Source organism: Mauremys mutica, chromosome 5 (assembly GCF_020497125.1).
Source record: "Mauremys mutica isolate MM-2020 ecotype Southern chromosome 5, ASM2049712v1, whole genome shotgun sequence".
In the NCBI taxonomy this organism is placed as follows: Eukaryota; Metazoa; Chordata; order Testudines; family Geoemydidae; genus Mauremys; species Mauremys mutica.
The window spans coordinates 117,291,789-117,306,040 of NC_059076.1; the positions used below are offsets into that span (position 1 = coordinate 117,291,789).

At 41.2% G+C, this 14,252-nt stretch overlaps 2 protein-coding genes across 5 annotated transcripts in view; one reads left to right on the forward strand and one right to left on the reverse strand.

Moving 5' to 3' along the window:
- The window catches only part of NSG1 (neuronal vesicle trafficking associated 1), a 31,965-nt gene extending 18,874 nt beyond the window's left edge, over positions 1 to 13,091 (forward strand). For all 3 annotated transcript variants that reach the window (XM_045017277.1, XM_045017279.1, XM_045017278.1), the window contains 2 exons: positions 2,732 to 2,842; positions 10,649 to 13,091. In XM_045017277.1, coding sequence (XP_044873212.1) covers positions 2,732 to 2,842; positions 10,649 to 10,849 — 312 coding nt within the window. In that variant the 3' untranslated portion in view covers positions 10,850 to 13,091. The remainder of the gene's footprint in view (positions 1 to 2,731; positions 2,843 to 10,648) is intronic.
- STX18 (syntaxin 18) overlaps positions 12,483 to 14,252 on the reverse strand; it is a 90,737-nt gene continuing 88,967 nt past the window's right edge. For both annotated transcript variants that reach the window (XM_045017274.1, XR_006579486.1), the window contains exon 11: positions 12,483 to 13,739. In XM_045017274.1, the coding sequence (XP_044873209.1) occupies positions 13,644 to 13,739 (96 nt within the window). In that variant the 3' untranslated portion in view covers positions 12,483 to 13,643. The remainder of the gene's footprint in view (positions 13,740 to 14,252) is intronic.

The following is a 14,252-nucleotide window of genomic DNA, read 5'->3' on the forward strand; positions in this document are numbered from 1 at the left end:
TGGCTGTCTTATTATCTATCCCTTTCCTAATGGTTCTTAACATTGTTAGCTTTTTTGACTGCCCCTGTGCATTGAGCAGTTATTTTTCAGAGAACTCTATCCATTTCTGTTGGCCCAATGGGAGATATTACCTCATCCACCTTGCCTCTCTAATATCCTGGGACCAACATGGCTACAACAGCACTGCAAACTAGGAGTGTCAGCATTGATAATTCACCACCTGTAGCGAAGGTAACTTTTCTAGGGTAGACAAGGCCCCAAAATCTGATACGGAGATCTGTAAATGTCACAGGTGGTCCCACTGCCATGAGTAAGGTTTGTAGGATGGGGTTCCCAGCCTTGGTTAGCACTTACTGTAAAGAGACCACAGGTTTCTTTTTGTCTCTAAATGCAGAATTCCAAAATCCTTTCTTGCTTTCTAAAATCTTAGAATATTGTCTGTTGCTAATGTAAGCCTAGTGCAGTGAAAGTCTTCTCCTTTAAAGAGCTGTACAGCTGGCTCACTTAGTATTTTTAAAATCCAAATTCCATTGAAATCCTTTTTCTCTTTTGATGACTTAGTCACCTAATTTTGTTTGGCTCTGTTTACTGTTGTTTCTCTTGCTGAAACGTGCTATTTTTTCTGATTTGTCCAAAAAAACCGAACAACCTCTTGCAGCATCTAGGCACTTGTGCATCCGTTTAGAATTTCAGCTAAAAAATAACAAGGTCATTTCAAAGACAACTCCCCAAACAACAAATAAAACTCACTCAGGCTACACCTCCCTCAGGCAAAGGCCAGATGAGAGAAGCTCTGTAACATGCCCTTTAGCTCAACCAACTTGGCTTTCTAAGGACAAGTGGAACTCTAATTCCAGAGCCAAAGTCCCACCCACAGTTCCATTCTGGGAATGGGTAGTTTGAACATGGGAGCTTACATCACAACCATCAGGATAATGCTTAGGGAAAGACTGTCTAATGTTCTGCTCCAGCACCCTTTCAAGTCAATGGGAGTCTATGCCCACTGATGTCAATGGAAAAAGACCCTCTGTGATGGGGCTTTTTTAGGTCAAAGTCAACACCATGAATTTTACTCAGTAACAGACTGGTAACCAGTGCAGTCTGTTGAGCACAGATTGTCACATGCTCTACCACATGCATGGCTAGGTAGCTGGGCAGTTGTATTTGGAGTTTCTAGTCTTCAAAGGTAGCCTTATTTTGAACACGTTGCTGTATTTCCATTTGGAGGTGGCAAGACACTTCTACAGTGCAACCTGAATGTGATAAGTTGCTGGTGCAACCTATGAATTCTAGAGTACTGAGAATCCCAAAAGGATCCCCAGACTGCAAAGGTCATTAACAAAAAAGTCTCACATCCCCTAACTAGAGGGAGCAGATAACCATCCAGAGGGTATGGAGAAAGTGTCATCTTGCACCCACCAGTGGCTCTTCTGTCATATCTAGATTGATGTTAAGTTGCTGACAGCCAAACCCCTGTTTTGGGAATGCATTGGGAAAGGAAATACACTTAACCAATGCAAGCTAGACTTAGAGCTTATGTTATACCCATACTGCTGGCACTGCTGCTCCAAACCACCTCGTTCTGTCCCAGCAGGATCAAGCACATACGGAACAGGACAGGTGACAACAGAACCTTTCAATACCAGGGCCTTTTGTATTAATAAGTGGTGCAAAGGTGTTAACCCAGTCAGTATCCAGCATTAAACAGTGTTAAACAAAGCCTGGGGCTTGTTATACAGAGACATCAGCTCACTTAGAACCATGGAAAACCCACATTAAACATTCTTTTAACCTTTTATTAAAGGAAAAACAGTTAAAACACTTGAAATGTACAGTAGTGAGGTTTTCATATTAACAATATCCCTTGTTCCCTTTCCCTTCAGCTCGATTTTTTTTTTTAGAAGGAAACCCCCACCCCCTTGTTTGATACTACCATCTTTGATACCATCTAAGAGACTAACTGTCCTGTTGGGGAAAAGAGAAGCTAGTTGAGATGGGCAGGAAGAGGAGGACTTGTGGCTGCTGCTGTTTAATCCCAGGTGGTGGTCGGGATTCAGCTGGACCAGTAGAGGTGGTGATATCATCTGGGTCCCTCCCTCTGGCCTGATATGGTCAAGACATCTTTCAGGATCAGTATGACAAAGGCCTGGGGTCCCAGGAAATGGTGGGGGTGGCAACCATGATGGTGAAGCTTACTCCAGTAGCCTCCTTCTGTTCTTCCTCTTTCCTCTCAAAGACTTTCTTTAAGGACCCAAAAAGGGAGTGGTCGGTGGAATAGCCCATCCCCTCATAAATGGTGGACAAAACAAGGATTTTGGCCTATTAATTTCCAGACACTTTCTTGTTTACCAAGCATGATCTCAACATATTCCTGGAGTTATATTAATCGTCCCCTTTTTTGAACTAATTCAGTTTTTCTATCTAGTAATTACTTGACCTACTTTTCATGGTTAATTCCCAAGCAGACAAAATTATAGGCCCAACTGTCACAACAGGCCTCTAGGCAGTGAACAAATGACCAGAACTATCTTCTGGCTTCTCTGAGTGGGAGGAACAGAGGCACTCTTGCTACTCTGTTCACCTCTTAGTGGTTAATTACCTGTTTGATCTGTTTGATTTTTCTTTTATTGCAAAGCACACTGATACCAGACAGGTGTTAAGTACATTAATGAATGATAATGTAATAAGTAATGCATCACTAACAAGAATGTTGTATTGTTTCTCTTTGCAGGTAACTGTTCTGGTCCTTTTTGCCCTTGCATTCCTAACATGTGTTGTATTTCTAGTAGTCTACAAGGTTTACAAGTATGATCATACCTGTCCAGAAGGATTCGTTTTCAAGGTAAAGCACACACATTCTAGAAAAAACAAAGAATATGCAGAACTGTCTCTGCTACTTTTTCCTTATCCTTGGGAAAGTTGTTTATTTGCATAATTTTAATTTTTTTTATAGAATAAGGCTTTCTCTGTCTTTCTTTCTGCATACTCACCACCTCACTTATCAACTATCTCATAATTTTCATAATGTTCTTGATTCTTTTTGCTGCTGCTCCAGAGATCGAGAACATTATTTTTAACTCCTGTGCCCTTAAAATCAGGTAATCTTCACCTGCAGCTGTTTGAAAGATGTTCTTAGTTATTAGGCAAGATGGATATCATGTGTTTCCTCCAAATTTATAGGCCATAGGAAGGAACAAAGATATAAATCTAAAACATGGAGCGAAGCATCTGGACTTAGCTCCTACTTTGGATTTATGACAGATGTATGAAAATTGTCATAGTGTGTGTAAAAAGAAGCTCTTATGCTCCTGGGGAAATTCTGTGCCGCTGCACATGTGCAGAATTTATGTCCACTGCAGATTTCTTTGCTTCCCCACAGAAAAATGACTTTTTTTGAGGGGGAAGCAAAGGAAAGACAGGAGCAGTCATGTGACCCTCTCCAGCAGTATGTTTCGGGTGCCGGGGCAGGGGTCGGGATTGGGGAAGACCCAGCTGGTGGCTCCTATACTGTGGTGGGTTCAGCTGCTAGTCTCAGTTGGGCTGCAGAGGATGGGACTTCCTTTTCCCTTGCACGGCATTTGGGGCCAGGTCAGACCCACCCCCAGATTCTTCCCCCAGCTGCAGGAAGCTCTGCAAATCCTCCAATTCCCCCCTCCACCTGCTTCCTGCACCCATTGCACCTCAGCCACAGGGGGAGGGATCCCTGTACAGGGAGTTGCTTCCCCATCCGCCCAACCTCTGTGTATCCAAACCCCCTCATACCCCAACCCTCCTGCCAAGCCCCGCCCCCCCATGAGCCCCATTTGCCCTGAACCTGGACCACTATGATGAGCCACCTGGATCCCCATCCTGCTGAGCCCCAACCATCTTCACCTGGACCCCCCTGCAGAGTCCTATTACCATTGCAACCAGAACCCCCCCTTCCCAACAAGTTACCGCACCCGGATCCCCCACTGAGCCGCCTGCATCCAGATTGCCCCACATAACACTCAACCCACACCTGGATCCCCTCACACTAACTCCCTCCACACTTGGATTCTGCCTTGCTGAGTCTGCATGCCCACACCTGGTGCGAAGGGGCAGGGCCTTGGGGTGTTTCTGGGGTAGGCTCAGTCCTTGTGCCGTGTCAGGGTTGGGTGCAGCCTCATTGCTGAGTCTGTCTGGGGGTGGGAGCAGCAGAGTGATCTCCCACCTCTGTTCAGCCAGTGGCCTGTGCTCCCCAATGCCATGCTGGAGCCTCCAAATTTATTTGATAAAATTTGCAGAATTTTAAAATATTGTGCACAGAATTTTTAATTTTTTGGTGCAGAATGCCCTCAGGAGTACCTTATGCTACAATGGCCACCTTAGGTATATATTGCCTCCTACGGGAACAGGCCCAAAGATCCAATAAAGGAAAAATATATATTTATAGGAAAAAATCTTTGCTAATTAATGTAATTGCATACACCGTGTTAAAGGGTAGGGAGGTAGCATGAAGATAATAGAGAATGAATTGACTAGGAAGGAAGGGGAGAAAGAGATTGGAACTAGAATCACAATTCTCACAAGAGCCTGGTGACTAATTTCGCTCTCTGGACATACAGCTGAACAGTGTGATTTCTTTCACTTCTAAATTCACCACCATCACTGTCTGCCTCTTATTATACTGCTAGCTTTTAACAACATCCTTTCATTTCTTTCTGTTAAGCTACCTTTTTTCCATTAAATTCTTATTTAAAATAAATACATGATTTTGTGTTTAAGGCACTTGACGACTGGGCCTGTCAGGCCTGTAACATGGGTGGTTTGACCTAGTGGTTAGAGCCCAGGGTTGTGGTCAGGAGTCACAGCAAGGGTCACAGCCAGAATTGGAGTGAGGAAGCAGGAACAGGACACGGTAACAGGCACAAGGGGTGGGAACCAGGCCAGGAAGCAGGAACTTGGTCTCATGGGTCTGGTCAGCAGCAGGCCTAGCAACTGGCTGCTCACACAAGGGCTGTGGCAGGAACAGGACGCTTTATGCTAAGATGTGTCCAGTCAGCAGTCTATTGCTAGTGAGCTGATCCTGCTGAGCCAACAAGTTCAGCTTCTGTTTGTGGGAGTGTTAGCTAGTTTCCTGGTGGCACAGATACCAAGGCTTTCACTTAGCAACCCTGTCTGAGTTCAGGGCCTCAAGAGATCAGACTTCAGTTTCTGCCTTGGAGACTTCTTGTGACCTTAGGCAAGTCACTTGCTCTCTCTCTCTGCCCGTGTCTCATTTTTAAAATGGGGACAATAATACTTTTTCTCCTAACCTGTCCATCTTGCTTATTGAGAGAGTCCCTGCTCTGAGAGTTTCAATGTCTTTGTACAGTGCCTAGAATGATTATCTCAGTTGGGCCTGTTAAGTGCTACTGTAATAAAGGCTATTTCTTCCAGGAAGACTTGTATCATATTCTCCTCAGCAGTAAATGCTCTACATCCTCCCTTACTTGAATTGCTGTTCCATGTCCTCTCTTGTCTTTGCTTGCCTTTTCTACCTTGACTGGTCAGTGAAGGGAAAACTTCTTACCTCTAATTCAGCATTTCTGAGGATATTATTTGACTGGATTCCTACTCTTGGTCTTGTCCTTCTAACAAAGGACAGGTGGGATCTCCCATGGCTCTCAAAGCTTTCTGGCTGTTTAATGCACTGGTATATATAGCTCGTTATATTCCCAGTGGTGAGGGTTTTGTGGAGACTATTTCCAAAAGGAAGTTTAGATCTATGACCATCTCATGATACAAGGGATTGTAAACTTATATTTTTGTCAGGTAAATCCATAGAATATCAAAGCTACACTGCAGTAATTGATCTGCATGTCATGAGGCCTAAAACTCACATGATGCTGACTTTATTCAGTCTCTGGTGCCTGTGCCTCTGCCTCTTTTCTGGAAGATGAGGCAAAGCTTTGCACAAATGTCACATTCTGAGACCAAGGAAAAGTCTGCACCAACAAAGATTACTTTAACTGTCTTACGTTGACCATGAAGCTCTTTGGGCAGACTCTGTCCATGCTAACTTTGCTTGCATTGACGTCCCCAGCTTAGGATGCTGATGTGCTTTGCTTGCAAAGGGTAAAGTGTCCTGCATCAGTAATTCTAGTGCCAGGGGAATCTTTGCATAAAGACTACACTGCCGCATCCTTGAGTCAAACTTAGTTTACTCTACTCTGCTTTGGTGCCCACACATTGTGGGGTATCTTCAAACTGAAACAACTTGTTTTTAGGCCCTTGTTGAATCAATGCCTGGCTGAGATGGACAGTCCTACTATGTCAAGGATGCCTCAGGCTCCACTGTCTCAAACTTTTACATTGTTCTGTGGATCCAAGGCTTCAAAGTGTCTGTGTGCACTTACAAATGCTACATTGTCATCTTCCATGGCAACGGTACAGTTGCTTAGACCATGACGCACCAGCTGCATTGACATTGCCTGATCTGAGGCCGTCAATGTTGTTGGTCATGCTTGGAGCACAGCTGTGTGGAAATCTCATGGCAGTAAGACACTGCTTTGATCATTAAATGTCATGGATGCTTTGTCAGTTCCACGTCACTCTCTAGCTGCCTTGAGATGTTGATCACATGGCATGTTATCCATTGGAATTACTTGTGTCAAGGCTCCAGTAGCTATGCTCTATGGAATAGCTTTGCACCTATTTTACAACCACGCCACCATATCATGCGGGTGTCTTGACTCCTGCTTCAAGGCCCAGAGGTTCCTGGATTGTGAGACAGCTCTGTACCTCGACAACCAAGAACTGAGACACAGTAAATACCTGATGTTTCTCAGTGTGAGGCTTTAGGGAGTCAGTGATCCTGTCCCAGAGAGTTTGAGGACCAACCTTGTTGCTTCTGAAATAAACATGATGGTGCAACTTTGTGCCAGTGTCTCAATAGCATAAACTTGTGTTGGCTCCCAATTTGGCCTTCTGGGATAGTTTTATAGCCTCTAAGCCTTTCCACAATAAAGTCTCCTTCCACCAGGCAGTAGACATAAGGCCATGGCTTATTTAGATGCTGAGTGAATTTTGACAGTGTGAGCCTAACACAGATATCTGCCACGAGGTAGACTGCACCTCTGAAGCACTCTTAACTGGTTACGTACAAGTCAGACTTACAGGAGTCTCAGCTGGAGACCTGGGTCATTCCACTCTCATCTAAACAGCCTAGGTCAGTTTTTCCAGGATTTGGAGTTACCTTAACATATGCACAAAGGAGTTTTTGGCCCCAGGTGCCAGAGTACTTGCCTTCTGTTGAACCCAGAGACAGTAGGTCAAAACAATTTCAGTACATCAGCTAAAGGCCAGCACAGCCTTGCACATTACACCTGAAGCTATTGACACAGCAAAGTTAATGGAGAATCACTCTCCTCCTAAAGGAAGCACTGAGGTCATCAACACAGCCAACCTCAAGAAAACTCAAAAGCCATCTTGATACAGCCCAATTCAAGTAGAGCTAGAAACCACAGTTGCCACGGCATGAAGAGCTCCACCTATGACTAGCTACAGCAGCAGGCTGTGAAAAAGACCAGTGTCCCAGACCTGAGGCATACCCACTGTCTCTATGTAAGAAAGTAACACAGAGGGGTGATAATCTGTGAATTAGGAAAACAGATAAAAAGGATACAGGCTGATGTCCTGAACTAAGACAAAGACTGCAGGACAGGTAGCATTCTGGAACCAGCCCCACAGAACATTTACAACAGGGAGCTCATTTGTTGGCTACAACCAGTACCTTACTGGTGGGGAATGTTCAAGGACTCTAGGCTGAGCCATACGATAGGTACACCTACTAGTTCCTCAAAGGGCCAAAATCCTTTCATTGTGAGTAGGAATCCAGTCAAGATGGAATCTCTAGTATGTGTGTCTCAAGCTGTTCTGCCATGTGCTGTGTACATTTGTGACTGTAAAAATATATATAGATATAGAAATAGGGGATACTGTGCCCCTTGGGAAGCTATTGTTTGGGTGTGACAAAATGAAGTGCCTTTATGATCAATTAAAGATCCTGTGGTACCTTTTGAACTGCAAGATTTGGCTTGGTTCTAATGCTGGCAATTCTGTTCTGTTTGCCCCTCCAATTTTAATTAGGCAAGTGGATTGTGCTCCCCTTCCCCACATATTAACACATTCCACAGATGGGTGAAATAATCACTAATAACAGCTTAAATGTATACAGCCCTTTTCATCTTTAAGGCTCCCCACACACTCTATAACTATTACATCACAGTGAATGTGTATCAGTTTTAAATGTAAGTGCAGGAAAGTCAGGGAATGGTACATTGCTTCCAGTTTGTCTATAATGAAAGCACAGTTGCCATAAATGCCAACTACAGAAGTATTTTAATCATTTTTCTGTTTTAGTGCTAATGTAAACTATTCTAGTTTTTTCACATTAAGAATGGATATTTCCAAATGGTGATGCGGTTGCTGTAGCTGAGCAAAAACAACAAAATAATCACTATCCCAGAGTTGCCCTTGCCATTCCTCACCACGGCTCCCATCCTCCAACTGTCTCTGGGTGCTATGACTACTGTGTCCATGCAGAGCCCCATTGACTTCACTGGGACTCTGCATGAGCCTAGGACTCCGCTCCGATGCAGTGAAATTCTGGCCCCATTTGAGGCTGTGGCAGTGCTTCTATTGATTTCAGTGGGGCTAGGACGTAATCCATGGAGCCAGTTCTAGGCTAGTGATAAGACAAAGAGGAAAATCTAGGTAGATTGAATCTTGTTGGGTAGAGCCACTGTCCCTTGTCAAATGGATGAATGGGTTAGAACTGCAAAGTCAACTCCAATGTGTTCTTACAAATTATTAAGGATTTCAAAAGGGAGTTTACTCAAATGCCCTGTGGCAGCAATGCCTCCTGCACTGGTCAGACCTACCACAATATTTTATTCTTCAGACCCTTCTTGATAGATTTAACCTATACAACCTCATAGTTTTGGTTTGCCTTTACTTTTTCGTTAAGTTTTGTGTGTGTGTGAGACCCACAGAATGGGGTGAGTGTTTATCTAATGCATGCTCTACCCCAACGTTTTAGGGGACACACATTATTCTAAATTAACACTTTTCATTGCATCTCCCAGAATATCGTGTTTTATTTTTCTGTCTCTTTAAATATTAAGCTGTTTGGGGAATCCAAGTTATTGGTACTTAGTTAAAAGCCACTTTCTTTTCTACTAAGATGAGGATCCTGACAAACAGAAAAGTAAACGCTGTTAAAGTGGTGTCTAGTCATTAAGGTTGTAATTTTAACATGCCCTCTATTGTGCCTGAGAAGTGCTGCCACTAAATGTTGTTGCTGTTGTGGAGTTCTGGGAGAATGCGATTAAAATGTATTGTGTATTGGAATATTTATATAAATATTCAATTTCTGTAAGGAGACTTAACATAACATTTTTTAAATGTGTTTCTAGCTGAGATAGACATAATTAGACTTATTCATTCCTCAGACTGATCTGAGTAGTGCAAGTACCAATACCTTAGGAAAAGATTTTTATATTTTCCTTCATTATCTTAACTTGAACTAGCCTCCTAACTGGAGTTGAAATTGCCTTAGCTAATGGTGGTGTTGCTTACTACAGCATGAATGGAATGATAGCTTAGAGCTAGCCAACAGCTAATGAAAGCATGTACGTGCATGCACATGTCCCCATCTGACAAATTTTTCAAAAATAGGTAGCTACATTTAGGCTCTGAAATCCATATTTAGATGCCTAAACTCTTAAATCCATGTTTAACTTCAGCCATGTATTTTTGAAAATCTTGGCTTCTTTTTGGGTAAACATATATAGGCATATTTTTTCCTGTGGCATTAAGTTTACTACACTGTCATAGTGTGTTCATAGCTTGGCAACAGCATATTTGTTAGCTTTTACTCAACACAGACTGAAACCAGGCTCTTAAAGTGCCTACAGCCATATCTAACTATGGAATTGTAGCTTTAACTGCTTGAATTAGCTAACTGTTGAATTGAGAGGCACCAAAAAGCTCTGGTTCTAGAAATTTAAAGATCCTTAAATTTTTAAAAACCTTGTTAATGTAACAAACTAAATTTGACTGCTTGATGTTGTCTGCTATTTTAGAGTGTCTGTATAATAACTGTACTGAAGTATAGTGGAATACAATTGCATGACTGTTGTCCTCTTGGGACTCATGAAAATAAGATGTGATGTAGGAGGTTATCACAGTGAGGAACGTATTCCAAAATAAATTTGGATTATTGAGACCAGTATATAGTGGTATCATTACAACAATATTGGTGTTGCTTCTACAAGGGCGGCTCTAGGAATTTTGCTGCCCCAAGCACGGCAGGCAGGCCGCCTTCCGCAGCGTGCCTGCGGACGGTCCGCTGGTCCCGCAGCTTCGGCGGACCTCCTGCAGGCGTGCCTGTGGCAGGTCCGCCACAGACGCGGGACCAGCGGCCCCTCCGCAGACAGGCTGCTGAGGGCAGCCTGCCCTCCCGCCCTTGGGGCGCCCACAGAGCGCCCCCCGCAGCTTGCTGCCCCAAGCATGCGCTTGGAGCGCTAGGGCCTGGAGCCAGTCCTGTGCTTCTAGACTTGCACAAGTAAATCATGAAGACTGTAAAGAGAAATTACTTGTCTTTTGGAACAGTCTCTAATGTAAATGGTGGATTTTCTTCCAGAATAATCAATGCATTCCAGCTGGATTAGAGAACTACTACTCTGAACAAGACTCCACCGCTCGAGGGAAATTTTACACTGTCATAAACCACTACAATCTGGCCAAACAAACCATCACACGCTCAGTGTCTCCATGGATGACAGTACTGTCAGAAGAGAAATTGTCTGAACAGGAGACTGAAGCTGCTGAGAAGTCAGCTTAGTGCGATAAGATAATTATTATTGTCATTTGAAGGTAACTAAGGGACTTTAAGGAACTTTTCATTAAATATAATTATGGATAATTTAGAGGTTACTCATGTTTATGGTGTAATTGCTTTTGTTTGCTGATACTGCTTTGCAAAAAATAAAACTTGCTACAAAACATTCATGGGCATAAAATAAGGTGCATATCAGCATCGCTTTAGAGCTCTGACACCATTTTCAACATTAAGAAATCAACTTTAGATATTCTTGCAATTTACTGGATGTTGACAATTTTTCACTGGATTTTTCAGTGGTTTGGACTTCACATAATGTGCTTTGTCTGAACTGATACTTTTGGTTTTTATTACATAGCCATTTTTGCAAACTGAAACACCATAGCCGTAACTAGAGTGATCTCTCATTTAGCGAAGAGCTGTATTTAAAACTTGTTTTCAGCTCACAGCTGATATCAAGGACTTGCTGTAATGATTAGAATGGAGAAAGAAAAACTGTCAGGTAGCATATTTTTCTTCACTGTTGATTTGTAAGTGATGATGAAGTTCTCTGCAACAAGGCATGCTCAATGTTTTATTATTACTGTCAACAAAATTTCACTACATTCCCACTATGGCTTTAGTATGTTAGTAAGGATGTGCACTGAAACACAAACTAGATAGGACACAGTGGAACGAGAGACATGTTTTTAGTTATGGATTTGTTCAAGTTGTGCAAAAGCAACTTATGAACTGGAGGGTGTTCTGATGAGAAAGGACATCCTTTGATCACACCGAAGAAAGAGGCAGAAAGCCTTTCATTCTAGATGTAGTCAGCCCTCTAATTTGTCTGATATGACAGAGGGAGTAACTTTTTTTAACACTTTCCCCTTTTTATATATACATTCTGAATCGCTTTGAGTTAACTATGCTGTTTGCAATTTTCCGATTTTTAAACTACAGGACATCACAAGTGAAACTAATGTATTAGTTTACGCTACTTGCTGTTTTAAAGTGACATGTCAAAACTGAGTGAAGAAGCATACCTCGTTTATGATTTTGGAGGAAAAAATGTAGACAAACCTAGTATATTGTGGGTGCATGTTCAAGTTTGATGTTTCATTGTATTGACAAATTTCTTATTTTGTATGAAACAATGTTTTTTCATTTAATCTTAAATACGCATTACAAAAATTTTATTAATCTGCCAGTTAGACAAAATAAGCGTGTGAAGCTTTTAGGTATGAGATTCACTTTTCCTTTCATATTATTTAATGTGATATTTCTAGTGGACATGTCAAAAGTTCCATTGCTGTAGACACTATACAAAAATGAAAGGAAACCATTGGTTATTTGTCTAGTTGTGTAGAACAAACTTGGTCAGCTCCACTTTTGGGTTTTCTTCTAATCCATTATCGATGTATTTTAGTATCAAGAACTTTACATACCAATAAAGTACAAAATGGCAACTGCTTCTCAATTCTATAGGTTTGATACCAAACATAACAATGAGTGTGCATTATATAGTTATGAACTACTAAAAGCTTTGTTTATTATGCTTTGTGGAATGCATAAAAAGCAATAAATTATGTGCCAAAATTTTCTTTGCATTTTTAAAAAAGTTCAAACTCATGTAAACACATTAAAACATAACATATTTTGTCTGCTAGTAGACATGTACTTTATTGAATGTAAATTAATTCACATGTAACTTTTGACATTTTCACTTCATGCAAAATAAAGAATAAGGATGATATTGCCTGTTGCATACAGTATGTTGACATACATTTCCCAAGACACAGTAAAAATGAACTTTTAAATCAAAATTACCAAAAACATGAATTCAAATTTTATAAGATTTGATTATTATCCTCCAGAGATGTGATTTAAATATATTTTCCCTTAAACTTAGACCAGTAAACAACTTCACTGTACAGCCATCTGCTGAACAGTGAGACTAGTTACTATCCTCAAAAGAAAACATTCAAAAATTTCAGGCAGCTGGAAACATAAAACTCATTTGGTGATTGATCCTGCAGCCCTTGAAGTCAATGGGAGTTTTCCCCCTGACTTCAACAGGAGGTGGGTCATAAGCTCCTAGGGTTTATTTTTTGGATTAGGTAGTTAACAACTTTAATACTTCAAAAAGTTTGGCTTCTGTGTTATCTATTCTTCAGCTTTGTTCCAACATCAATACATCAGTTGCATCACAATGTGTTTACTATAATTTAACATATGCTAGGTTCTAAGAAGTGTCATGTAAGTAAAGCTTTATAACAGTGTTTAAGAGAATTACTTTCCAACAAATACAAATGACCCCTGCACAAACTAATTCCATGGGATTAGGCATGGCTTTCACAGATGTACAAGGTTATTACAATTTGTAGTGAGTGATGTGACTAAAGAAATCTGAGACAAGAGAGAGAAAAGCTCAACCCTGTCTGCATTGCAAGTTTTCTTCATTGTACATCCTGTCTACATTGTGAACTTTCCACTAATTGGCTTGGTGGGCTACAATTTCCTAAATGTATAATTTACATTTTATTGAAAATTTCTTGCAACTTACTAAACTTGAGCCTGCTTTTTACTTGCTAGCTGATTCAAAGTTTTTAGCCATGGAAGACTATCTTTTGTTTTATGAAGCTGCTGAGAGGACTTAAATGGTGTTGATCTTTTCACTGCAAGAGTGGTGTACACACACTTTTTTTGCTAGAAAATATTTTCCAGTCACAACAGTATGACATTTGCAAATAGCGTATCCTGCTTTGAGAGGAGGAATGTCTAAATCTTGTACAAACAACACATAATAAAACAAAGCCTAACTGTCATACCAGTCCAGGAAAAGCAAGGAGAATGAACACATTACAAGGAAGAAAAGGATCCATACTCGAAATCCAGCATTTTTTTGGATTGCCTGTAGGAAGATATGAGCTTAGTGACTATTTCTCCTTAAAAATACTGATTTCCCATAATATGACTCAACCAACAGTCCATCTGGGCACAGTCTGGCACTTCTTTAAGCCAGTGGCAAAACTCGCCACTGACTTCACTCAGAGAAGAGTTAGGCCCATATTTCTCTAGATTCTCCCCCCCATGACTCAGGCCTCAAAATTTCAAAAGCAGAGTCAACTGAAGGAAAAAAGCAATCCCCCATCCTACCACTATAGCTGAGTTAGTTTATGATAGAACATATGGCATGCACATTAATGAACAGTTCTAAAGAAAGTGTTAAGAATTGATTAAAAAATGCATACATTATCTATTTAAATGCCAAACATTGACTTTCTAAGAACAAGAGAAACAGCTTCTCTAAACAGTTCTATTAAAGCTCTTCAGTGATTAAATAAATTAATAGCTGTTACTTGAGGGCTGATTTAACCTAGGTCAAGGCAATATTGTAAATGACCAAGTTCAAAATAGCAAACAT